General features: G+C 38.2%; 2 protein-coding genes across 8 annotated transcripts in view; one reads left to right on the forward strand and one right to left on the reverse strand.

The window, feature by feature from the left end:
* Positions 1-34: 34 nt before the first annotated feature.
* Positions 35-6,726, forward strand: KCTD18 (potassium channel tetramerization domain containing 18). Its single transcript, XM_038143498.1, is given in 7 exon segments — positions 35-159; positions 371-567; positions 1,650-1,861; positions 2,768-2,961; positions 4,012-4,106; positions 4,437-4,571; positions 5,285-6,726. Coding segments are annotated over 6 exon segments (1,299 nt in total). The 5' UTR covers positions 35-159; positions 371-386; the 3' UTR covers positions 5,767-6,726.
* Positions 6,727-10,094: 3,368 nt separating this feature from the next.
* SPATS2L (spermatogenesis associated serine rich 2 like) overlaps positions 10,095-25,011 on the reverse strand; it is a 78,786-nt gene continuing 63,869 nt past the window's right edge. For all 7 annotated transcript variants that reach the window (XM_038141844.1, XM_038141842.1, XM_038141841.1 and 4 more), the window contains 5 exons: positions 20,456-20,514; positions 16,936-17,045; positions 16,305-16,407; positions 13,304-13,524; positions 10,095-11,439 (listed from right to left, as the gene is read on the reverse strand). In XM_038141844.1, coding sequence (XP_037997772.1) covers positions 11,044-11,439; positions 13,304-13,524; positions 16,305-16,407; positions 16,936-17,045; positions 20,456-20,514 — 889 coding nt within the window. In that variant the 3' untranslated portion in view covers positions 10,095-11,043. The remainder of the gene's footprint in view (positions 11,440-13,303; positions 13,525-16,304; positions 16,408-16,935; positions 17,046-20,455; positions 20,515-25,011) is intronic.

Raw genomic sequence — 25,011 nt, forward strand, 5'->3', positions numbered from 1 at the left:
TTAAAGATCAGTTTTTAAAGAAACCACGGTGTCATTGGTTCAAAAAGAGCTGCATTTTTAGTGCTGTGAACTGTGCTCAGGATTTTCTAGGTTGTCCTTCCAGAACTCTGGTCACACATCCTCACCACGTAACTCTGCTTGCCTATTTGTCTCGAAAGAGTAAGCTTTGTGTTTCCTAGCAATGTAAAACTCCATAGTTTGTTACATTAAAGGTGCAGAATATTTGGCTATTTGCATTACTAGGTCTCCAGAATTGTTTTTAAAGTGGTATCCTGTTACAGATGTGCAAGAGCTGAGCTATTGCTTAGGTCTTGTATGTGATACGTTAAGTCTGTAGCTGGCATTTGATTGCTATTTGTATCTGTTTTAGGTTTGAATAGCTCGTAATGACATCACCATTGGCAAATGCAATGGAAGAGGGCAAAGCTGAAGATGTGCAGGATATTCTGCGACTGAAGGTGCAAGGCTGTTCATACACAGCCAGGCGCGAGTCTCTGTGCCGCTCTAAGGATTCCATGCTGGTGTCCATGTTTAGTGGACGCTTTCCTATGAAAGTGGATGAATCAGGTAAATATATTGAAGCTCTAAATATCACATTCTGATCGTGGAGCTCTCTGGCAAATACACGTTTTTATATATCTTTATGCCTTTTATAGTATATCTTTTCCCAGTCTGCTGAGTATCAGTTGGCTTCTAATTCCAGGTTGTAAAACAATTCTGCATGCATGACTTTACATGTTCAGGTAGTTCATCTGAATTCTACAAGTCTGTTTGTGCTTGCAAACACACACATTTGTACAGTCCCTGTCCAAAGTGTGGCTTTGTAATGTACTTCTTCAGTAAGAATACAAAAATAATACTGAAGTTGGCAGTGTTTGGCATTTATCTTGGGTCTGTCTGTGAACCCCTATAATCTCCAGAGGCATCTCATTCCCTCTGTTCATTTCATAAAGAGATTTGGGTCTAATCTTTGTTTCAGACAGTATAAATTGCATTTTTCACCACCATGGCTTGATATAAAAGTTTGAATAAAACTATTCATGGGTCAGATTTCACACTTGTTTGTGACTTAGAAATCCTGCCAAAGTAGATCCAGTTAAAACAGACAATGGATGAAGAATAGTAATTCCTTGTTGCATACGTAAAACTGTTTAAAATACCCAAAATGTTTAACATAAGGAGTTTGCACAACACAGCAGGACTTTGCTACCATCTTTCACAGTTGCAGTGAACAGCCTGTTGTACAGACCGTATGGTTTGGTTGGTTTTCGTGGGGTCCTTGAGCCCTGCAGGCAAAGGAGAGAAAAAGAAACAAACACAGTATAACTTGAGCAATATCCAGGGAAGGTTTGACTAGATGTATACCGGAACTGATTCTGATTTTAACTCTTTTAAATGGTCTAGAAGCAAAATTGAACAGATCCCTGCATCAGTGAGTAAGGACTGATTTCAGTGAAACTCCAAAGAAATGTCTACTGCACTAAGAATTTTATCTTCAAATAACAAATATTCCTGGAAAACAAAATACCATTTTAAAAGAGTAAAGACAGTATACTTACCCCTCCTCAGTAAAACCAGCACAGAAGTTTTGTACAAAAGGCTGTACTTGATGATTTGGTAAAGTATTTTAAATAACTTAATGTTTTCAGGAGCATGTCTAATTGATTGAGATGCAAACCTGTTTAAATATTTTTTGGATTATCTTCATGGAGAAGTTCAGATTCCTGGAGATGAAAAAGTTAGAACTGCACTGCAGGAGGAAGCAGATTATTTTGGAATCCCTTATCCTTAGAGTGTGTCTGATCATTTGGCTAATGAAATGGAAATACACTCTTCAAGGTCCAATATAGAGCTCAAAAAGGTCCTGACATTTCTTAACATTTTTGATGCTGAACTCTTCCAACCCGTGCACTTTAGCACCAAACACTAAAGCCACAGAATGTCCAAGTTAACACTTCTGAGTGACCACACTAAATCATGAGTAAAATCATGAGTGTGTTAGGTTAAGAAATTCTAGAGTTGATAATGCAATCAATATAATTAAGGACACCAGCTTTTACCATCATTGCAATACAGCAACAGTTTAAATGTGAGTGTTGTACATACAAGTCTGCTGTAGAACTTGTGTAGTAGGAAGGAAATTTAGTTTCCTATTTGGCTTAAAATCTTACTTGAAATTAGATTTGATCCCTTCAAGTTGTTTGGGTTGGGGTTTCTTTTTCAGTTTTACAAATTATTCCTAAAACTTGTAAGACAAAATGTACTCTGACATTTCTTTAGAATGAGAAAGGAGAAAAGATAATTAGTGTATTATTAAAAATCCGAAGGTTTTAGAGTATTGTAACTTAAAAGCTAATTCTAATTAACTGGCAGGAAATTAACTCATACTACCAGCTCTTGCTGTGTTATTCCTGACAGTCATCTGTGTTCTCTTAGCAAGTTATTTTTTTTCTGTGTTTCACATTCTCCCTTACTCATTTCCTTTTGAAAAGTGTAAAACAGTTCCAGGCCTTTCAGTTTCTCTGCATGTTAAGGAGTTGCCTTGCCTTTAACTATTTCTGCTGCCTTTCTGTGGACCTCTTAGTTTCACAACATTCTCTGGTAACATCAGATAAGAAATAACTGCAGACGTTATTCTAAAAAAATGATATCCTTGATTTACTTAAAAGAGCTCACTGCTACAGTTAAAAAACTTAAATATAAAAGCTTATTCAACTAAAAATGCTGCATTCTTATTAATATTCTATATGTTTTATGTTTTTTCTAGGCTTTGTTGGATTTCTGTGATTCTTACCATTTAGTTTGCACCAAGCCTGCAGTCTGGGTCCTGCACTATCTCGACACTTCTGGAGCAAGCTATGAAAGTAAAATTATTGGTGTGTATGCCACAAGAGCTGATGGGACTGATGCAATAAATAAGGCACTAGGAATGAAAATTCATGGTAAAAGCATGTATAAAAGGTAAGGTGACTGTCAAACATGAAAGCACTCTGAAGCGAGAATAAATACATATTATAACTATGCCTAAATATTATCATATGTAGCATAATGCAGAATTATTGTACTATAAATCTGTAGAAGGAATCTTTCCAGCTCCCAAAGCAGCTGGATAATAGAATGGCCACATTAAACAAACAAACTAAAAGATAAAAACTAAACTTGGAGGTTGAGAATTTGAGTGAATACACACAAGGTGGTTAGCATGCAGTTGCTGTAAGTTCTTATTCTGCTTGACTTACTATTTTTAAAATACAACTAAAACAACAATTAAGAATTACTTTCTAATATTTAAACTAAATACAGTGAATAAATCCCCATACAGAGAAACCTCCAGAAATATTTGCAAAGTTGGTTGTGATTCATGCACTTCTTTTGTGCAGTCTTCTAAGACAGCTGAACACTGAGAACCAAAGATGAAAGGAAATGGTTTTAATTCTTTGAAGAATGTGTACAGCTGTACTACACTAATAATGTGTTCACATGGCAGTAATTAGAAGTTATTGGTAGATCTGTACTTACAACTGGAAGAAGCTGGTCTTTGTTACCCTCACAGTGCAGTGTCAGAAGTGTCACTGTGCATCTTTTGATTATGATAGAGCTCTTGATACTTCATCATCTTTATAATTAGGATACATATCTTCCTAAATTTAGTCTGGGAATATTCATATTTATTCCAAGGGTATTTGGTAACATATCAGGTATCTGTTCTCCTACTGTGTATTCTAGAAAAATAGGTTTTACATAATTAATTCTTTAATTATTCTTCTATGAACATCTATCCTTTCATGAATATCCAATTTTAGCAATAGGCATTCACAGGAGGATTAGAACCTCTTATTTAAATAAAAACAAAAGCAGAGTAACATTTTTCTTTCTGCTTTATAAAACATTTACTGCTAAGTCCTTATAGTTAGGATTTGGTAAAAAGAATGATATATTTCACCAATGCCACATTTTTATGGCCTTAGCTAACTAATTACATAACTGTTACCTTTAAAGTAATATTCCTAGAGAAGCTGGAAATAACATCCAATACATCTGGAACTATTACTCAGTAGCTGAGCTGTAAAAGATGAGGGATGCTTTCAATGCCTGGGAAGGGAGAGGTAGAGTAATAATTTTTAATTTCAGTACTACTACTTTTTAACATAGAAATAAGAAAAAAATATTTGCCAACTAAGTATTATTAAAACCTCAGCATAAACTTTCATAACATTGTAAAATAGTAGTGGCTCTTTGGAGGGAAGAAAATGTTTTATGGGATGTTCCAGAGAGGGGACAGAAATTGACATGAATGAAGCAGCATGCTGGCTGTCAGCAGGTTGAGAGCTGAAATTCTGCATAATAAAATACATGTATTCATGTATTTAATCAGGTGTAAGCTTGCATGGTTGTGTTCTCTCAGCTCATCAGTACAATGCTGCTATGAAATGCAGGTGTCAGCTACTGGAGAGTGCCTCAGGAGCTGACTGAATGTTGGACTCTGGAAGAACACCCTCTTAGAGGCAGTTTGCATCATATGCCTCCAGTTTATAAAATATATGCTGATTTGCATAGGTGGCATAAAATCAATTAACAAATACAGTGCCATTTTCTCCTCTCTATAATTTCAGGTTCCTTAAATATCCATGCATGTTGAGATTTCTCAGGTTTTTTAATTTACATTTTTATAAAACGTCATAGAGCTCTTAATTGCACAACTGAACTCACTAGAAAAAAATTACGGGTTTTTTGAGGCTGCTGAGATTTCTCAGCAGCCTAGCAAGGAGTAACTTGAAAAATTAGAGCAGTATTAGTTAAATGGACTGCTAAACCAGAAATTTAGTGAAAACTTTAAAAGGTTAATTGATTTTCACATCTGTGAGATGTATTCTTTTAGAAGGAGTTTCTAGAACTTCCTCTCTGCAGTTTAATGGGGATATTTGTGATTACACCTCCATTCTCCACACGTTACCTAAAAGCAGCCTTTTGGTGGCACAGTCACCTGAGGCAGCCTACAGCCACTTCACTGCTACAGTTTTTAATGTGTCATCTAAAAGAGGCAGAAGAGATTGATGGTTCTATTCACAGAAAGGCAGCCCTGAGTGTAGTGATGAACTGTTGGGAACACTAATTTATGCTTCTTACAGTATCATTTAAACCTATTTGGGAAAGGCTGTTGCAGATGGTCTGTTTTGTAATAATGTTATAAAAACAACAATTTACATATATGGTTCAATTTTTAAAATTCAAGTTCTTTGTTTTACAGATGATTAATTGACTGTACTGGTGAAAGGCTGTTTACCATGTAAAGTGGGTCTCCAGCCAGTTAGATTCTCAGGTCCCTCAACAAGTACTCACATAAAAGTCAAGAATTCATCTTCATTAAAGGTAGCTGCTTGCAATGCTTTACATTCTGCAGCAATTCTTAAATGACCCTGTAGTGTAAGTCTGGTGCTGCACAAAGAAGCTTCTTAAACCACATCCACAACATGCACATCAGTGGCCAGCAAGTCCCGGGCTCCCCGAGGAAGGCAGAGTGCTGGCAACGGGCCACTGAGCCAAATGCCATTCCAAGCTGCAGGGAGTAAGAAGCCTGTGAACAACCGTGCAGTGAAGGTGAAAAGGACTCTGCTTTTTCTTGTGACACCATCTCAGCCACCACCTTCTGCATCCAGTAAAACAAGTGAGCAGGACAGTGTTGAAATTCCTGCAGTGCTAAACAAGAAAGAACCAGCTATATTAGCAGAAAGTATTACGTTTAAGAATGATAAAGTGGATGGGTAATGTTTGACTCAGTCTGACAGACTGGACAGCTCTACATTATATGGTTGAAGAAGAGGTCATTATCTCATGTGATCCTTTATTCAAGATTAGGTAGAAAATTGTGATGAAAAATATAATGAAAAGCACAGGAAGAAATTTTTTAAGAGCATTGAAATGTGTTTTCTGCTTTATTTCTAGGTATTTTTTATATGTTGTGAAGGGAGGAAGAAAAATGGATTAAGAAAAATCACTCAAGCACATGCAGCTTAACATTCCAGTAACTCCCATTTGTATTTCTGTTGTGCTGTACTGTAAAGTGAGTACTTGCACAGCATAAAAGAAAACATCTTTATCAACTTTAACTACAGTGAACCTCAATTTGTAACTTTAAAGGGGGGACGGGGGAAGAAAAGATAAAAGTAAGTAGATTTTATTAGACAGAAGTTTGCCACAAGTGTGCAACATATGTGTGCTGCAGAGACACCAGAAGCTGAATGCACTTACTGGCACTTCTGGTGAGGGTAAATCACCATTTTTGCTCTGACTAGAAATGCAAGGGATCACTTGTGCTTGTACACTGAGAGAAAATTCAGAAACACAGGAAGGGAAGAAGTGTGCTGTGTGAGTAACAAGGCTGCTCTCTCTGGAGAGACACACATTTACAGACACACACAATACTGTGGTGTGATCTGCCACTGAGGCAAGGCTGGTGCAGCTGTGGCATTTTGTGTCACACTGCTAGGGGATGGCTTTTCTGGGGCTGCAGGGTCTGAGTTACACCTGGCCTTCCATGTCCTTCTGCAGGTCCTTTCAGATCAGGAGGGCACAACCTCAACTGTGTGCAGCAAAGCAGAGGAGCTGAGGTTGAAATGCTGTGGTTTAAAGAAAACATCTCCCTCGTCCCCCCTGTGCAGGTGGGAGGAGACGTTCTTGTAGCCGGGCAAATGTTGAGTAATGACACTGAAACAAAGAGCTGCTGTATGTTTCTGTCAGCAGAGGAAAGGCAAGTTTGGATCGTTGATTTTCAAGAGCCCTTTTAGCTGTTTAAATCAGTGAACAAAACCTGGCTTTGTTTTGTACCCTTGCTTAGAGTTGGGTGCTGGGTTTTTTTTTGTTTTTATGACTACTTTTGCTTCTCCAGCACAGTAAATACAGCTGTCTTTGAGAACATTGCCAAAAAGCAAGTTCTTAAAATTCCTGAGACTATTAGAATTACAGAAGGGTCCTTTAAATGTTTTATTTGCTAGATCATTTAAAGCCATCACATTTTTAGGTTTTGCTTCCAACCATAAGGACTTGAAAGAAAATTTGTACAAGTAAAAAAGCCCCAAATTTTTCTGTATTAACATGTTTTTAATGAGACATTTTGCCACAAACAGTAGTGGCCATAAAGGTGTAGAGCACTATAATTTTCTGCCATTGGTGTGTACATGGAAGACCAGCTGCCCTTTAGATTATTTAAGCTAGTGTTTTTCCTCTAAAAATAAACCTGAAGATCAACAATCTCAAGACTCTTCCTATCTCAACAAAAAAAGTTTCACTGAACAAAGGACAAAGCAGAAATTAGGGAAGGATAGTAACGTAATGTACTCTAGTATTCTTTGAACATGCAATTCATTGAGACTAAGTTTGTGAAATTTTTTTCCATAATAATCTGACTGAAAAGCAGTTTTTAATACTTCTGTGTGATTTCTACTTCACTATTTATTCAATGTCTGAGCACTTGACCATGCACCTTAAAATCTTTTTACAAGGCTGTCTAAAGCTGATTTCTTTCAACTTTTGAATTTAGAAAGCTTCTATAAAGACAGAATCAGAGAATGTAATTTAAGTAATAAAAGACATACAAGAAAAAGCTTTGAGAATATTCCTACAGGACTTTGAGCTTGTAATACCTCAGTAGTTTATTTAATTATTTTGGTAGTACAGTATTTTTTGAGTAACATTTGTGCCATTTGCATTACAGCAGCCTTAATGAGTCTTCTCTTTGTCGTGGACATACTAGCTTGTGGTTAAAAGAAAAAACAACCCCCTTGAGTTTCAGTAGATGAAATGAGAAAGTGGCTGTGGTGAAGAGGGTAAAGAAAGAAGGACTCGATTTTATTTATTTATTTTCAATTGGATGGGGTGCTAACACGGCCTTTTAACTTATCTAAGTAGGCACTTCCAGTATGTTTTTTATATCATAGAATCTTGTTCACTTTTGATTAACTGCTAAGAGTGATATTGAAGCATTTTATGATAGATGGATAGCATTTACTTTCATGGTGACTGGAACTAGATGCACTGTCAAGTGGTGTGACAATGGTTTACTTTAAATCTTTGTAAAATTATAAATCATTATAGCAGAAATCATGTTAAAAAAATAAATGTTCAGCAAGTAATTCCAATTCCAGAATAATTAGTTTTTCTTTAAAGGAGATATTTTCCAGCACATTAAGTGTTGGGGTTTTTATCCTTTTATTTTTCCCCCAAACATGATTAACTAATATAAGTTTTCCAAAGAGCTTGACTGCATTAAGTTACCTTTACTTTTTAGTTTTCCAGCTGTGTATGCAGATCTTCATTTTGCTGGGCTCTGCCCTTACACTGAATTTAACTTTACACGAAAGACAGATTCAACCTGCTTTAAAATACTGTCCCTTTTTAAGATGTGCTTCCACTTCCAGAAGAGCACTAAGTGAGTGGGAATTCCATGTTTGCGTTTGAGTGAGGCCAACAGCTGTATTTGCTTTGCTGATTAAGAGGACTTTTTATAAAAGAGGACTGGCCTGGAAGTGAAGCCTTGCCCTGCCATAAATTCCTTCACTGCCCCTCAACAAGTCCCTTAAAAGGAGAATGGCAGGTAGTTGTCTCTGCAATGAGAAGATAAAAACAGAGTTTGGTTGAAGATGGGCCCAAGAGCTTTTGGCTGCTTGTAACTACCATGAAATTGGCAGATATAATTCCAAGTATACAGACACACATGAAATGAAAGATGAAGATTCTGACACAGTTCCAGAGCACAGACATATAATGTGGTTAAAATGTGCATTGGAATAACCTTCCCAAACCAATACATATACTAGACAAAACTCTGTGTGCTAAAACTGCCGCATTCCCACAAGCTGCCCTCACTACAACCTAACCAAACCCATGCACAGCTCTTTAACAAAAAAAGATGTCTTTACATCATCAGAAAAAAGAGAAATGCAGTCTCTCACCTGTTAGTCCTGGATCTGTCACACACTGAGCCTCCTGTACATCAACTCTTGGCTGGTACTGAAGAGCACAAGGTGGTCTGGTTGTGCTGAGTTATGACTTAATGTTACAGATTTTATTTATTTATCTGCAGAAGGTCACTTGTGAGAAACTGACTTAAGGAATAAAGGAACTTTCAATAATGCAATAATCAAGTATAGAAGCTATAAGGAAGGAATAAATATTATTACAGCTAAGTTAGATTTTCTTTTTTTTTAGGAAGGTTTACAAGAAGAGACACATTTCATAACTTACATATAGATAATATGAGAAGTTCCTGTGTAATATCTGCATGGAATTTGTAATTAAATCTCTTAAAGTGAGGTTACAGTGAAACTGTAAGGCAGCAGATAAATTTTGAAAAGCTACCTATCTGATGGGTATGCACAACAGAGATTCTGGAATTTCAGTTTCATCTACTCCAAAACATTCTTAGAAGTGTAATAGATAATTAACTAGAATATAAGCAGTGCTTGCAGGGCTAAGAAAGCCAATGTCTACCTACACATTTATTTTTCTTTCACCACTCTTCCAGATGACGATGAGTTACTGGCCTTTTAAAATCAGGTTTTTCCAATTTTCACATGTGGGACACCATATACACATATAAAGAAAAATAAAAATATGGGAATGCACTTTTCTCTTCCCTTGGAGATTATTTTTCAAGGGCCCCAGAAGGAAATAATCCAGTCAGTACTAAGGAAGTGTACAGTCAGAGAACAGAAATTAGGCAGAGGAAATTGGTAAAAAGCAATAGTGAACAATCACCTAGGTGTAAACTTTTAAAGCTACTCAAGTGTCCTCCTGCTCTTACTGACCTTTACACCTTTCTGATTCTGACACTTAGGCCAACAGGTCACTTGACGCCAGCTTTGGATTCTGACACCTTACGATGTTAAACAGTAACTTCCTGTAAAATGTGCTCAGCATGGAGGTGGTTCTCATGGCAAGACTGTTTGGTGCGCTGTGGCATTAGAATCAAGCTAGAAGCAAAAGCCCAGTCCAGTCCAAACTCAGCTGAAAGCCTCCCACTGATACCAGTTCCACTACGCAAATACAATTGGAGTAAGAGCACAAGGTTAAGCACTGCAAAGCAGCAAACACCAGAGTATTTTAAAAAGAAGATTTTAATTATTTGGAAGAAACAGGTTTTCTGAAATACAGAGTCAGAACATAAAGACTAAGTAATTTATTAGTCATAGCTCTTGTTATGGACAGATGGTTCCTACAGCAAAAATATAGAAAAATAATTTGAATTCAAGTCTAGAAGACCTGCAACTTTTCATATGCAAAAAATAAATCCAACTAGTCATAGAAAAGTGGCTGATAAGGATGGAGAACAGGGCTGTGCATCTGAATAGCCATTACTATATACATTCCAAACTTAAATGAGCATATTTCCTCAGCCTCATAAAAATAGTTTGTCCATGAAAAATACCAATATGTAATACATTTAATACAATTTATACTTGAATTTAAAGATCTCAGATAATTGAATAATAAGCTAAAATCAAATGAACTGCTTTTTCAACTCTTCTTGTATAGAACAATACTCTCTGTGTATACAGTGTGCATGCATGTACATGTATACACGACAGAAAGAAAGAAGTGTATAGAGATTTGCTGAAAAACTCTACAAGATTATTTGATTTCATTGCAGACCATAGCATACAGACTTCCTGGGATCCTTCTAACACAGGCTGTTCTATGAAAAAATGAGGTTGACTGGTATAACCACATATCTACAAGAGGTTTTTGCTATGAATGAATTTAATTACCAATTTATCTTTCCAATCTAGATTTCATTTTTCTAAGAAGTAAATGCTGCTTTGGTAAGATTCCATACAGTCATGACAAAATAAATGCAAACATATTGGGGAAAGCCTTGAAAGTATGATTTAATTTTGATAATTAGTAGTAATAAAGATACCAACAAGTTTTAAGCAGCAAAAGATTTAAAAGACTATGTTCTGACTTATTTTCTTCACCAACAAGCTTTTTGAGCAACAAACTAAAATGAAGAGATTGAATTTCTCTGCCTGCCATCACTGTGACATTTTAAGCCACCAAAGTCACAGCTGGCACTGAAAGCACAGTGGCATCAGCAGAGACCTCCATCCTTGCAGGACATAAATTGCATTGTGACACCCTGCCAACGCTGCCTTGGAAAGGCCTCTGCTCTGCAGTGTCTGGTGTGTGATGCTTCCGTCGGGACTTCTCCAAAGGCGTCGGATTCTCTGTGGTCCTTGCAGTTGTAGACTGCTCTTGATTTTTCATAGCTCCTTTATTTTTAGATCGAAAGCTGTTATGCTGCTGTCTTCTGTGTTCAGACCTGGAACCACTCTTGGTATTCTGATCTGCCTCATTACTGGCACCTTGCGACTTATGAGATCCATTGAGCCGTGTGTTTTGGTGCTGTGGGTTGAATCTCCGTCTCTGGCTAGAAGGCCCATTCTACCCAGAAAGAAATCAGATAACTGTTAGGTTGTCTGAATCCTTCCAACACGCCAAGAAACACAGCAGTCATAACTAACAGTGTTACTGTTAGGAGGGAACAGGAGAGGGAAAACACTAAAAAGTTTTGATTGTTACCAGAGTCTCTTTATAATACCTATAACCAGAGTCTCTTTATAATACCTATAACCAGAACTATGAATACCATACTACATCTGAGTAGCCTGGAGTTACAGATGGCAGGTTCATCACTGATGCCAAATTAAAATCTGCCATGATTCAAGAGAACACAGAAAAGGGGATGAAATTTCAGACATCTCAACAGCAGTTATTGAGAAAAGGGATCTGCAGGTTCTGGTCAAGAGAAGTTACACGAGTCAGCAGTGCCCTGGCAGCCAGGAGGGCCAAGCATGTCCTGCGGGGCATCGGGCGCAGCATCTCCAGCTGGGCAGGGAAGAGATTGTCCTGCTCTGCTCTGTACTGGGGCAGCCTCACCTCAAATGCTGGGGTCAGTTTTGGGTGCCATGATATAGGAAAGACATGAAACTATTAGAGAGTGTCCAAAGGAGGGCCAGGAAGATAGTGAAGGGCCTTGAGGAGAAGCTGTATGAGGAATGGTTGAGGTCACTTGGTCTGTTCAGCCTGGAGGAGACCTCACTGCAGTCACAACTTCCTTGTGAGGGGAAGAGGAGGGGCAGGCACTGATCTCTTCTTTCTAGTGACCAGTGACAGGTCCAGAGGGAATGGCTTGAAGTTGGGTCAGGGGAAGTTTAGGTTGTGTATCAGGGAGAAGTTCTTTACCCAGAGGGTGGCTGGTACACTGGAACAGGCTCTCCAGGGAAGGAGTCACAGCATCAACCCTGACAGAGCTCGAAAAGTGGTTGGACAATGCTCTGAGGCACATGGTGGGATTCTTGGAGTGTCTCGTGCAGGGCCAGGAGTGGGACTCAGGATACTCTGTGATTCTTTGAGCAGTTAAGAAGTACTGAAGAACTTAATACTGACTTTCTCCAAAATAATGACTGTTGCTTTCCTAGTAAAGCATTGCACAACTACTACAATATGACTGCAGGAAGAACAGGCAGTCACACATACATTGAAGTCAAGTGAAGAATCCTCATTGTGGAAGACACGTCCATTGTGATATTTTGCTCAGAGGATGATTTGATTCTTAGTGGGAAGTGGCTGAATTACTTGTATTTGCATGCCTGACAGGACAGGTGATTCCATACATGCTCTGACATTATACACTGTCTTACATTTCTCTCCAAACATCTACTTGAGCCTAAAATCCCTACTGGGACAAAGTTCAGACCAACGTCAGTGGCAGCTTTACCTAAGAACAATAGTACAGGGACACTCTAAGGTGCTATTAAAACAAAATATAATTAATATATGAATCATTATAAAATAATACTACTAATATATATAGGACAATACTATAACCTGTATTATGTAGCTTCTGAAATAATATGCTTTTAAACCTGGCAGGATTCTGCTTTCAAAGTGTATCTAATAACTGTGCTTCAACAGAACATCAGCTGACCATTTGTCAAGGACTAAATGTTTCTCCTCCATAGCAGCTAGCTATAATGGAGGGGTTTTCTTTTTCACTCTATTACTGCCATTAAATATTTCTAAACAGACAGCTATCTTTACTTTACTGATATGCTATTTCTACTTTGTATGTTCACACTGACTTGAAAATGAAGCTGGAAAATATATGCTTACTATCTTCAAAAATTATTAATTAAATATAGACCACGAACCAGTATTTGATTTTGTATTAACAACTTTCAATGCTGTGTTTTTCTGAAAGTTTTGAAGTAATTTAGTTCAGTTCATGGCTGATTTGACATCTTACCTGCTTATTTGTTGGGACTCCTTGAGAAGAAGATTCTGTAGGATTGGAAGAAGGATAACTTTGTACTTTACTGCTGGTTGTTTTATTATCAGAGTTCTTGGCATTACTAGAGGACTTTCGGTTGTGCGTATTTTGCTTGCCAGTTGTTGCGTGTGAGGTCATTGAAGACAGCAGTAAACTACATGGTGTTCTTGAGGAATAGTTGTTCTTTGGGTGAGAAACTGTAAAAAAAGGGATTATGTGTTATCAGTTAAATGATCAACATCTGAACAGAAGGCTGTATTCTTACCCTGATTACAGCTAATTTTGGAAGCACTGTTTCAGTCTCACTTTGAATAATGAATTAAGCTAACTTAAACTAACTATTGAAGTAATTTATTTGGAGTCAGGCTATAGTGTTCTACAACTGTAGGTCTGCCTCACTGCAAAGCACTTCTGGAGATAAAAGAGCCAATGTGGTGGCACTGCACTAAAACTGGAAGAAGCCTGGCAGAAGGCTAGGCTTTTGGCATCCAAGAGAATTTTACTTATTCCTCTCAAAAGGAAATGGGTAAAAAAGGTTCTTCTGTATCATGGGTATCTATAAAAAACTGGAACTGAATGCAATACACTAATCCACTTTATGCAGACCACAGCAGTCTGCACCATCAGGTACCACTACTGCCCATCTCAGTATATTCTTACTCTCTACTTCTCAGTATTTTGAGGTCGCTTAATTTACTAAGCACTGTCTTGTTTGATATGAAATGCACCCAAAATATCCTTGATTCCTCTCTGCATTTCTTCAAGCTGCCTTTGCGAAATGGCCCCCAAGCAGTCTTGAAGAGGATTCTGAAGCTAATGAAGTTCTTGATCTTAATTTGCTGTCCTGATTTTTCTGATTATGGAATTTTTCTGTTTCCTTCTGGTACAGATGACAAATTTGAGGCTCAGTCCAGAGAGACACCTGTTGTTTTTATCTAAGAGGTACTTCTATTTTTTCACTTCTAGTACAGAGAAATAAGATGAGGAATCATTTTAGTAACTAAGCATCATCTCTAAGGTTTTCTGAGGATCTTATTCACTTACACCAACAGCTACTTCTCCCACTAGGTGTCCTCTTCAGAAAAACAATGCAATGATCTGCACATTGAACTGAATTTTCTCTCCTGAGTTCAGTGAGGCCAACCATCCCTGAATTCTATTAATTCTCTCTCATCTAAAGCCGACTGCTGCACATGGAAGCCCATATAAAAACCCAGATGCTCATCATAAAAATCTATTTTTAACAAAAAAGATGTACAAGGAAAGGATACTGGGCATTCTGATATATGTCAATCCAATTATTTTTGTTTCTTCCTGTCCTTCATTTTGAGTATATGCTAAGATCTCCTCATGCTAGAACATTCCTTCCTTTGCACAAGTTCTGTGGGTTTGGTTATTGCTTTTGTTAAAGCCCTTAAGAGTGGCTGTTCTCAGCTATAGGCCTTGTATAATCTCTTGCTTGAGGGGTATTTGCAGCTCCTAGCAGGGTATGGGTCTCATTGAGAGATGATGCTAAAAGAAACATCTTTTGCACTGAAAAGCTCTTGTCAAAGACATCAATTATCACAAGTTGCTCATCTAAGGTCACTGAGGGCAGGTATGAGCAAAGTTCTTCACTCAGTGCACTATCAATCATTTCTAGGATGACACTGCTCCCCTGATAATAGCTGCTCTTCTGACTTCACTGACCTGATTTAAACAGGCCTGCATCAAACTATGCTTATGTAATGCTTTACTGAAATGAGGTATAAATAATTAACTTGCAGAATTAACTGCAGCTGGAAGTTATTTAGGAAAGTAGTTCAGTGAATTTTAAAAAATAGTCTGTGGTTGTATCAATAGCAGCTGTGGTATTACTAGTCAAGATAATCTTTATGGAATTTTCAATCTCATATGCTTCAGGGTATTAGGGTCTATGAGGTGACTGTAAACAATTAGATGCATTACTGGGAAGTTTATGTCTTCCTCTGAAACATCCTGGGTTGGTTTCACTGAGAGACAGGATGTGGGGTTAGATGGAACTTCAAAGTGTTCTGCAAAAGCAATTCTTATGGTCTAATGAGTTAAACTGGTTATGCCTCCAAGCAGTCAGTCCTTTAGCTGTGCAGTCAGAAGCTTGTATTGGCAGACTGTGTAGTATTTTCTCTGTTTTCTACTTTTAGGAACTACTTGAAAACATTTATTATTTTCCTTCTACCAAGATGCACTTGCTCAGTATTGTTTTACCAGTTTTCTCCTGAATGGAATACATGGTAACGTACTGGGCAAAGCCTTATATCATTTACTCTGTTTTAGGGGAAAAAAAGGCATGACAGAGACAAGAAATAGGCTCCTATTTTGCAACAGGGACATGATACTTGAAGCAAAAAATGTGAACCTGAATTTCCAAGCAGAAGGGCAGATGATTTAGAAACAGAAGCTTGGAAAAAAGAGGCTGAGGGGAGACCATACTGCTCTCTAGAAGTACTTAAAAGGAGGTGGTAGCAAGATGGGATCAGTCCAACCTTAGTGATTCCATGATTTCGGACTCTAGATGGCCCCTGAAAAGCCCAGTGAATACTGTTAAAAAGCTGGGGAGTTACTTCCTAGCAGGAGAGATCTGAATTGGTCTCATTACATTATGCTCACACACAGAAGCTTCCAATTTATTATTTATTTATAAATTACTGAATTTGTGTATTCCCTAGAGTTGGGATCCTGTTTAGATTGAAAACCCCAACTGATCTGAGTAATACCTGGAAATCTCTGACAAAGACGGTACTGTGCACCTGCAGATGGAGTGTGCAGCCCAGGCACAGTGAGTCTAACATGATGCAAACTGTTAAGTTGACTTGTGTGCGTTCAGCAGTCCTGCTGCATCCAGAGGCACCACTCATATTGGGCTTGCTGCACGCACACACTGGCAGCACACGTGCTGTCAGCTCTGCTGAACAGATATATTCTGAGAAACTCAGTGAGAGGGATCATCAGCACTTACTTTCTCCACAGAGCTGTATCTGGGTCTTCAGCTGCTCTGTATCACAGGAAAATCGGGCAGACCTGCCCAGCTCTTCATCGTATTTCCGCTCACTCACAAAGTGCTGCAAAAATAGACATGTTAACAGTGATTGACTTCTGAGCAAAGACTGTATGGATGGTAAAAGAACCAATCAATACTTAAGTTCACTTTAACTCTCAATAAATTCTTGACCCTGCCCTGTTCACAAGATCTCTGTGCAGAACCAAGTATTTTCCCATCCTCACCAAATTACATCTCACAGTGATGGGTGGATCACTCCCGCACTTGGGAAGTGGATCATTTCAGCAGAGAATGTGTGTTTGATCACTGAATCTGAAGCTATCAGGTTTACTTGCTGAGTCTAAATGATACACAAACAACAAAACTCCCCAATGCTATAGTTAGGAAGGGATGGCTTACACTTCTCTGATAGCATCTGTACACTGCTCAGAGGTGCTACAATGCTTTAAGAGGCTACACTTTCCCTATGGAAAGCTATTTACCCCTCTGCCCATAGCAGGAATAAACAGCCTGGGCATATTAATGGGACAGCTCTTCTTTGGCATTTCTGCAAATGGCTACAATACCCAAGCAGAAGTGAATGCCTGACCTTAATTTCAGCCCTGAGTTCAGAGAGTTGTGCTTCAGCCATCTGACTGGCTAGGTCTGCCAGTCTCTTCAGCTCCTCTGCTTTCTTCTGCCGAGCAGTCAGGATTTCCACTGCCAAATACCAACAGTCAGCCATTAATGATAAGAAGGTGAACTGCTCTGTAATTTATTAGTCTTTGGGCATTAACATGGTACATCCCATGTGAGACAAACACATGGACCACTGACTTCAACTGGACTTCCAATATGATACTTGCACAGATTAAGTTGATTTCACTGAACTGCCTGATTTTGAAAAAGATCTGAAAATGAGATAGCTGTCAGAAAATCAAAGTTAAACCAATCCTCCAACATTCAGATGAACAGGGACAAAGACATGTTGTTTTGAGTTTTCTAGTGCTTTATTTTGAAGCATAAAAACAGGGAGCCTTCCAGGGACATGGAAAGAAGCATTACATTGAGTCACCAGCCTGTTTCTGAAGACATGCTGTATTTGATTTACAGAGAGGAATTTCACTTCCTCTGAAAAAAAACCTGTTCATATACAGTTTATGTTAAAGTCACTGGCATCGAAGTTTTGCTTTCACATATGGAATATACATATTTGCCATTTCAATAGTACAGCAGCATTGAAGGCAAACAGTCTTTATGAAAAAAATACTAAATATTCATTACTGTCTGTCTTGTATATTCCATGTAAGGAAGAGGTGAGTAGTTATATTCTTATAGGGAAAGATTAATCATAAACCACAAAGCAATGGTCTAGTTGTACACAAGATAATATGACATTATGATTTTGTTGGAACTATTATCAAAATGGTGACTCAGAGAAAAAGCAACAACTGATTAATTGGATGGTGGGATCAGTACTTATGGCAGAGAGGAAACAACATCTAAATGTAAAATGGAAACAATCATAAGTCTTTTGTCTTGAACTTACACATACAGTCAGGAGGAGTGATACTTAATGTAAATTATCCTAAGGACACAGACTCCATTACAGCAGTAGAGATTTTGGCTTCTTTGCCTTCTTTTTGCCACAAATTTCCACAGCACACTTGACAAGTCATGTAACCAGCCTATACTTTCTAGTGCTATTTTTAAAGGTGAGAATTAATGATATTCCACGGACAGCTTGTTTCTCAACCCATTATAATTTATTTAATCAGATAACACCTTCTTTTGAAAGCAGTGTAAAGTCAATAAATAGTTTGGGCTGGAAGCAACCTTTAAAGGTCTCTAGTCCAACCCCCTGCAATCAGCAGGGACATCTTCAATAGATGGGGTTGCTCAGAGGCTGACTTTGAATGCTTCCAGGGATGAGGATCTCCTCTCCTCTGGGAAACCTGTTCCAATGTTTCACTGAGTACAACACGGCCCAGCAGGCTCAGGGAGACACAGCTGCACCTGTACAGCTGTGTGGGAGCAAACAAACTGTGCAACTGTAGAGGAGTGTGTGTCACACATGGCAGGGAAGGCAGAGGGTGGCTACAGTTCCTTTAGCCCTGCTGGTAAATCTGTGCCTACGTTATTACTTATGCTAAAAACAGCTGCTATCTTCCCAGCTGGTCTTTTCTATTTAATATTTTTAGAATATAGTCTATGAGAGTGAGAAAATTTTATCACATTAAATGAACAGTTTACCAGGTGCTTATCTTGTCCAATAGTTCTGCTTTACTGCTTGTTCTAGGTAATGCTAATATTGTTCCTCCCCAAAATTAATATTCTCTATGCTAAAGTGACTACCCAGACCATATGATCTCATCTCATACTGGCATTTATTTCCATGAGATGCCAGCCAAATATCCATGTTTTTAAAAAACCCTGAAATTATCATATTTGGAATTTTTCCTAGTGTTGACAGTAAGAATAAGATCACCCACTGTAAAACAGTCCTTGAGTGCAGCAAAGAGATATGAAAATAAATAATATTCTAAATCTTGCTTAGCATGTTACAGTCCTGTAACAACTTTCTGCCTAAGTTTCTGAAGGCACTTTACAGCCTACAGCAGCCTTGAGAGACAGCAGAAACCACACTGCTGGAGACAGGTACTGGGCCATCCACTGCCATGCATGGAGCTGGCAGGAAAATGGAAACAGAACACGCCATGTGCAAATGCAGCACTCTGCGAGCTGGGAGGTAGGAATTAGGTTTACTTTCTACAAAAATTCCTATGACTGGCCAAGATTAATGAAGGGGCCCTATAATACCATCAGCCCTGGACAGTGGATTTCCAAAATGTGGATTTCTTTGTGCAATTAGGGCTTAAAACTGTGTCTGCTGATCAGTGGGAATGCTCCCATTGTTTTCCTGGGAATGAGTGCATGTTCTGTAGCTGATTATGGCTACCTGGTATCTGGTAACCAAAGATAACCGAAAACTGCTGATATATATCCCTCCACAAGTCCTTCCCAGAATAACACAAAGCCTCAAATTCACATCTCTTTCATGTTCTTCCTAGAAAATTAGCAAATAAAACTAAAACCACAAACTTTGCAAATTTTTGCTGTCATAACTTCAAACCTTCTAGTTTCTACACATATACAACTGCAAGAGACTTGGACAGCAAAAGAGAATTTAGAGCATTTTTCAACAAAAATTCAGTTGTTATACTTTTGTAAATTAAGTGAGTTCTAAATGCAAATGAAGCATTCAAGAATGTTAAATGTATTTAAATGTGACCCTGCTTGGAAGGACCTTAAATTCACAAATCAATAAAAGGATTGTATGCATTCATATCAAGGACATTTTCATCTGCCAGGAAAAGTATCATTCTAACAATGCTTTGGTTACTCTTCAATTTCTTGCTTAGCATTCTCTACTGAAACATATCCCTCTGTACCTCCTGGAGGTAAATACAAACATTGTATCTTGGATGGAGCACAAGACAGATATGGTGGCATCCTAATACAAGGCTCATCTTGTTTCCCCTCTCCCCAGCCAGAATATATATACATGAAAATGAAAAAAAACAAAGACAACATGAAAGCCTGGAATCAAATTGACTCTCACAGATTTTTAAGAAAACAGACTGCAGTAAAAATCTGTTTCTTGATTAAAAAAATAAATTTCTAATTCATAAGCTTGATCACTATCCCTTAAAGCTATGCAAGGCAGCACAATAACCTGCTCCCTAATTCCAGTGTTCTAACTTATGTAGGTAATATAAGTAAGCAAAAAGTGATTGATAAATGGAAACAAAGTAATTGAATAACCACAGAAATGAAGGGGAAAAAAAAAAGTGGTCAAAAAGCTCTGATATGTAAGCAGAATGAGTAAGTAATTTAAATCTAAGTACTTATCCCCTTTTGGTTTACCTTAATTTCATAATACTGAAATTTTGATGCACAATCCTCACAGAAACTACCCTGGCACATCAAAGCCTTATCTGACTACACACACAGAGTGAAAAATGATGGAATGCTGCTAACCAAATTTATGGATTGTGTTATTTTCTGCCAAACAAAACGAATGTTTCAACAGTATTCCAAAATTTCCCTGTGTATTTTTTTTTACTTACTGGCTTCTTCTTTAACTTTATCAATTTCTGCCATTAATGACACTTCTTTGTCTACGATGCTAAAAAAATGAAGAAAAAGAAAGAAAAAAATCATTATTCAATTCATGCTAGAACTCCATCAAAATCAAAAGTTATAACTACACACAGATTTCAGACATTAATAATGGGCAGTTTTGAAATGAATAAGACTTAAAAACTTGAAGCTGAAGAAATACCTAGGTAAGCCAGCTATAAAAAATTAGTGATAATGACTGTGTGCAGCTTTACACAAACCTCTCACTGGCCTTCCCACATATCTGCACAGATGTGGAAATCAGTCTCATTCAGCACAGCAATCCTCAAATGACTAAACAGTCTGTTTCCTAAGTAAGTCAGATAGATCATTGCTGCTACCCAGATTAATACAGCTTAGGTCTCAGAACAAAACTAAGAATGAAACAAAATTATTAAAGATGGTTGGAATGAGTTTCTTTTCTTCCTTAGAGATATTTTTGCAAAATATGTCAGGGTAGACAAGAAAGTGGTTTGTGATGTAACTAAGCATTAAAGTATCTACATAACAGAAATCAGCTTCCTTACCCCCTATTCCCTCCAGGACTGGAAAGGAGTTTTCCCATTCTTACCTGGCCTTCCTGAAAGAATTGTATGCCTCTCCTTTTAAAAATGCATGGTATGCAATCCCTGACAGTGCTTATAAGCTGTCAGAGTGCAACTGATCAGGTGGGTCTGCTGAGAATGGACAGTGCTAAGTTGGTCCCATTATGAACACAGTGACATTGTTCAGGGGAATAACATTTCTGCAGAATGCCCTCCAGGGGACAGTGCTCTGGTGTGCCATTCTGTTTTCCTCTCACTAGATTATTCTTAAAGTTCACATTTAATAAACACCAATGTTAGTGTTTGCATAAGTGAGTAAATTCAAGCAGCTGAGGGGGAAATTGCAAAAAGTAGGTCAGACACCAGGAGTGCATCTAGGCACACACTCAAGGGAAGAGTGGAGCTCTCAACCCTATTAGTAAAATCAACCTTAAACATTAGGTTTTGGACCCAGTGAAGACACTGAGTTACATGTGAACAGGCTTCTACTAAAGGAAGATATCACAGAAAACTGAAAACCGAAACATTTGTCTAGAACATCCTCAGCAAGAAAGGGAAGACCCTGCAGAGTTCAATGGGCAGTAAAGGCAGACAGAAACTTAGAGAAATATTGACAGGTCCTTAACTAAAACAGGGAAAGACTGGTGAGCAGGCAGTGTGGGGAGCACATGGCAAACACACAGCTGCCAACCAAACATTCATCAGCTACAACATGTTCAAGTGCCATTCATCCTTCCTTGAAATCTTCCAACCAACCTCACACAGGAGGTTTGCAACAGAAGCTCTGCAGTCTTCTGTCCTTGAGTTTTCCCAGTCTACCATGACCCCTGGAGAGGACGAGACCTTTACACTGCCTCCCAGTAGCCAACAAGAGGGACAGAAGCAGGTTGGCTCATGGCAAAGGTTGCAGCCAGACAACACAAATGCAGTGTAACACATTTTTTTGTTTTATACACAGAAACAAGACTAAAATTATTGTTTCAGCCTGCCAGACCAATTTAGTGTGACCTATCCGCCAGAGGAAATAAAACAGCAGGGTTTTTTTTACGGTAGAGCAAATCAGTTAAGAGGTAGTGACAATGGAAGGACATGATTGTTCCAGTTGGCACTCAATAATCTCCAGGCATTAGCATTAAGCTTGAATGCTAAATAAGCAGGTGATGACTCCAGCTTGCTAATCTAAATAGTCATAGCTTCTCAGAATTAATCTATTTTCAATTAGCTTTTGAAACTACACGGTTTAATAAACTTCCTTGACTTTCAAAACAGGTGGCTAAAATGAGTCTTGTAAGTTCTTACCTAATGCTACCCTCCACAAAGAGAATCTAGTTATCTTTACTAATTTATCTTAAATTTTAAAAAAACCTACATTTTTTTTTACTTTTTCTGTCTCTTTTATCAAAGTGTCTCCCTAGTGCACTACACAGGTTATATAAATACAAACTTTTGTCTGGAAAACATTCAAGCAACAAGGTAATAACAGCAGAGCTCATCAGAAGAGTGTTTTAGTGCAGCTCTTTCCAGGACTGTCCTCTCTGCACTCCAACAACAGATCCTTCGTAAACTGGTAGCCCCTAAGATTTTATTTTGATGCCAAAAAACACATTCTTTTAATACTAGAATGAAAACAAGGCCACAGCAGTCCAGTACTTACCATATTTTATAGTCAAATCTTATCTGTTACTAGACAGTTTTCCACTCCTAATGTTTCATTTTGGTCTCTGATGAACATTTTAGGAAAGTGTTTGTATGTTGTAGAGTTTGTATGTTTGTATGTTGTAGCAGTAGAGGACAGGACTGATGAATTTAAAGAACAACCACCTGAGTACTTCCTTTCTAGCTATAAACTAACATTGGAAAAAATTAAAGAATAATTCAACAGAGAAACTGTTTGGTGCCTTTGTCCACATAAGAAACTAAGTTTCTTTAACAGACAGATCTTGAAAAGGTTTTCCTTCCCTGAAGACAATGCAGCTGTACTAATTTATATCAGCAGAAGACATGCCCTCTCTCTCTTGGCTAAAGGAAAGGAACATTAATTTTCATCTGGAAGCGCACAACCACATTTCTCAGCTTGGAAACCATAAACTGCCATGTGTCATATATGGGGAAAGTTAATGTTTCTTTAGAAATGTCCTAGGCCAACCAGCAACAGAAAATACAAAACTGAGCAATACTGCCTCCAACAAGAATTTATCAAAGTTATAAACAAATGAAAACAACAGACAGAAAACTAGAAAAAAACCCTGGCCTGGCCTGGGGAAAAAAAAGGACAAATGACAAATACAAAGAGAAATCTTAATGCTAACATATAGAAGGAGAAAGGACAAGAACAGTATGGAAAAATCAATGCATCAAATCTTGTCTCTCATTCCTGCTAGTATCCTACTGTTTTCACATGAAGGTCCGACAGTCACTTAAACTGAACGGCTCCTTAACTTAGGAGTTCAACCATTTTTAATGCATTTTCTGGAAAAAATGCCCTACTCAGCCTTAATACAGTGACTGTGATTAGACCACAGCAAGTGTTATTGAGAGCTGCTCGAATCTCAGCGCAGCAATACCTCCCAGGAAAGCATTTTCTTTTAATGCTTCTTAGTGTCATTTGGCACTAAAATGTTGTATCAAGTTGGTACACTCCAGTGTACAGCCTGCAGCCATTGGTGTGCTGTGGAGAACTGGATACTGACTGCTACAGGAACTTTCTGCACAATCAGGTATGATCAGATTTGAGCTCTAGCAGAGCAAGGAACAGAATGCATTTCAGATCTAAAGACACCTGAGGGAAAACATTCTGCTAATTCCTTCCTCTCCAGTTATGTTGTTTCTCTTGGGCTTTCTAAAGCTGTTTGGAACCGGGTTTAAAATCATGAACATACTACTTTAGCTGATGTTCTGAAGAGTTCATAATCCTGTCAATTTTTTATGATTACTCTGAGCACTAAAAATCTGAAAGGCATGGCTGAAGCCATGTCTTCTCTCTACCTTGAAAATCAATATCAACACCTGAACATATTTCCACATACTATTTGAGACTGTGGTGACAAACACACAACTCAGAACCCCCTCTTTCTTTGAATGTACCTGAATCCATGCCCTCATCATCAGTCTCCTGCTGTAGTAGGCCAAACACTGGAACTAAATTTCCCCCTTCAGCGATCAGACTCAAGACAGATCTGAATCAAGTGAGCCTTATCTTTATGACTCTGTGACTGATGAGATAGAAAAAAAAGCAGAGTAACATTACTATCTCTTTCTTTTCTGTCTCCCTTCACCACACCTGTTTCCTAAAAGGACTGATTCTTCCATTTCTTGGCCCTCACGTTTTCAGGATCAGGACCTGGGTCCCAAACTTGAGCTATCAGCACCATATAACTGTTCACCACAGGTGAGTATCTGCAGTTTGGAGCACAGGATTTAGCACTTTTGAGTTTAATATCCAGGTGAAAGTTTGAAGTGGGGCTCAGGAAGGAGACAATTTTGTTGAGGGTACAGGGCAAAGCAGAGGTTTAACACAGAGTGCATGCAAATGAGACACAGCCAGAGCTTGTGCTGTAGAGATATGAGATGCAGCAGGAGAGACAGCAGCTCTCTAGGAATCATTTTGCTGAATGGATTTTGAAGGCAAAAACAGACGTGCCCTATTCCTGGTCAAATGAACAGTACTCATGTCTTGGCCTTAGAGAGGCTGGCAGGATTCACACTAGTGTACAATGGCAAAAGAGCTGAAAATGCCAAACTACAATGAGCTGCTGGCACAGCAATGACAGGGGCAAATTATGCTGACAGCTGCCTCATTTCACAGTTTCATATCCAGAACAAATTCTGAATTTGTTCAGACATTAGTGAAACAAAATAATCTTCCTCTAGTTTACAGCATGAAATCTAGTATTTGCACAGTGCTAAAGAAAAGATATTTTCAGTCAGCTGTAATACCTTCAAATTCCACTAAAATGATT

This window comes from Motacilla alba, chromosome 7 (genome assembly GCF_015832195.1).
Source record: "Motacilla alba alba isolate MOTALB_02 chromosome 7, Motacilla_alba_V1.0_pri, whole genome shotgun sequence".
Classification (NCBI taxonomy): domain Eukaryota; kingdom Metazoa; phylum Chordata; class Aves; order Passeriformes; family Motacillidae; genus Motacilla; species Motacilla alba.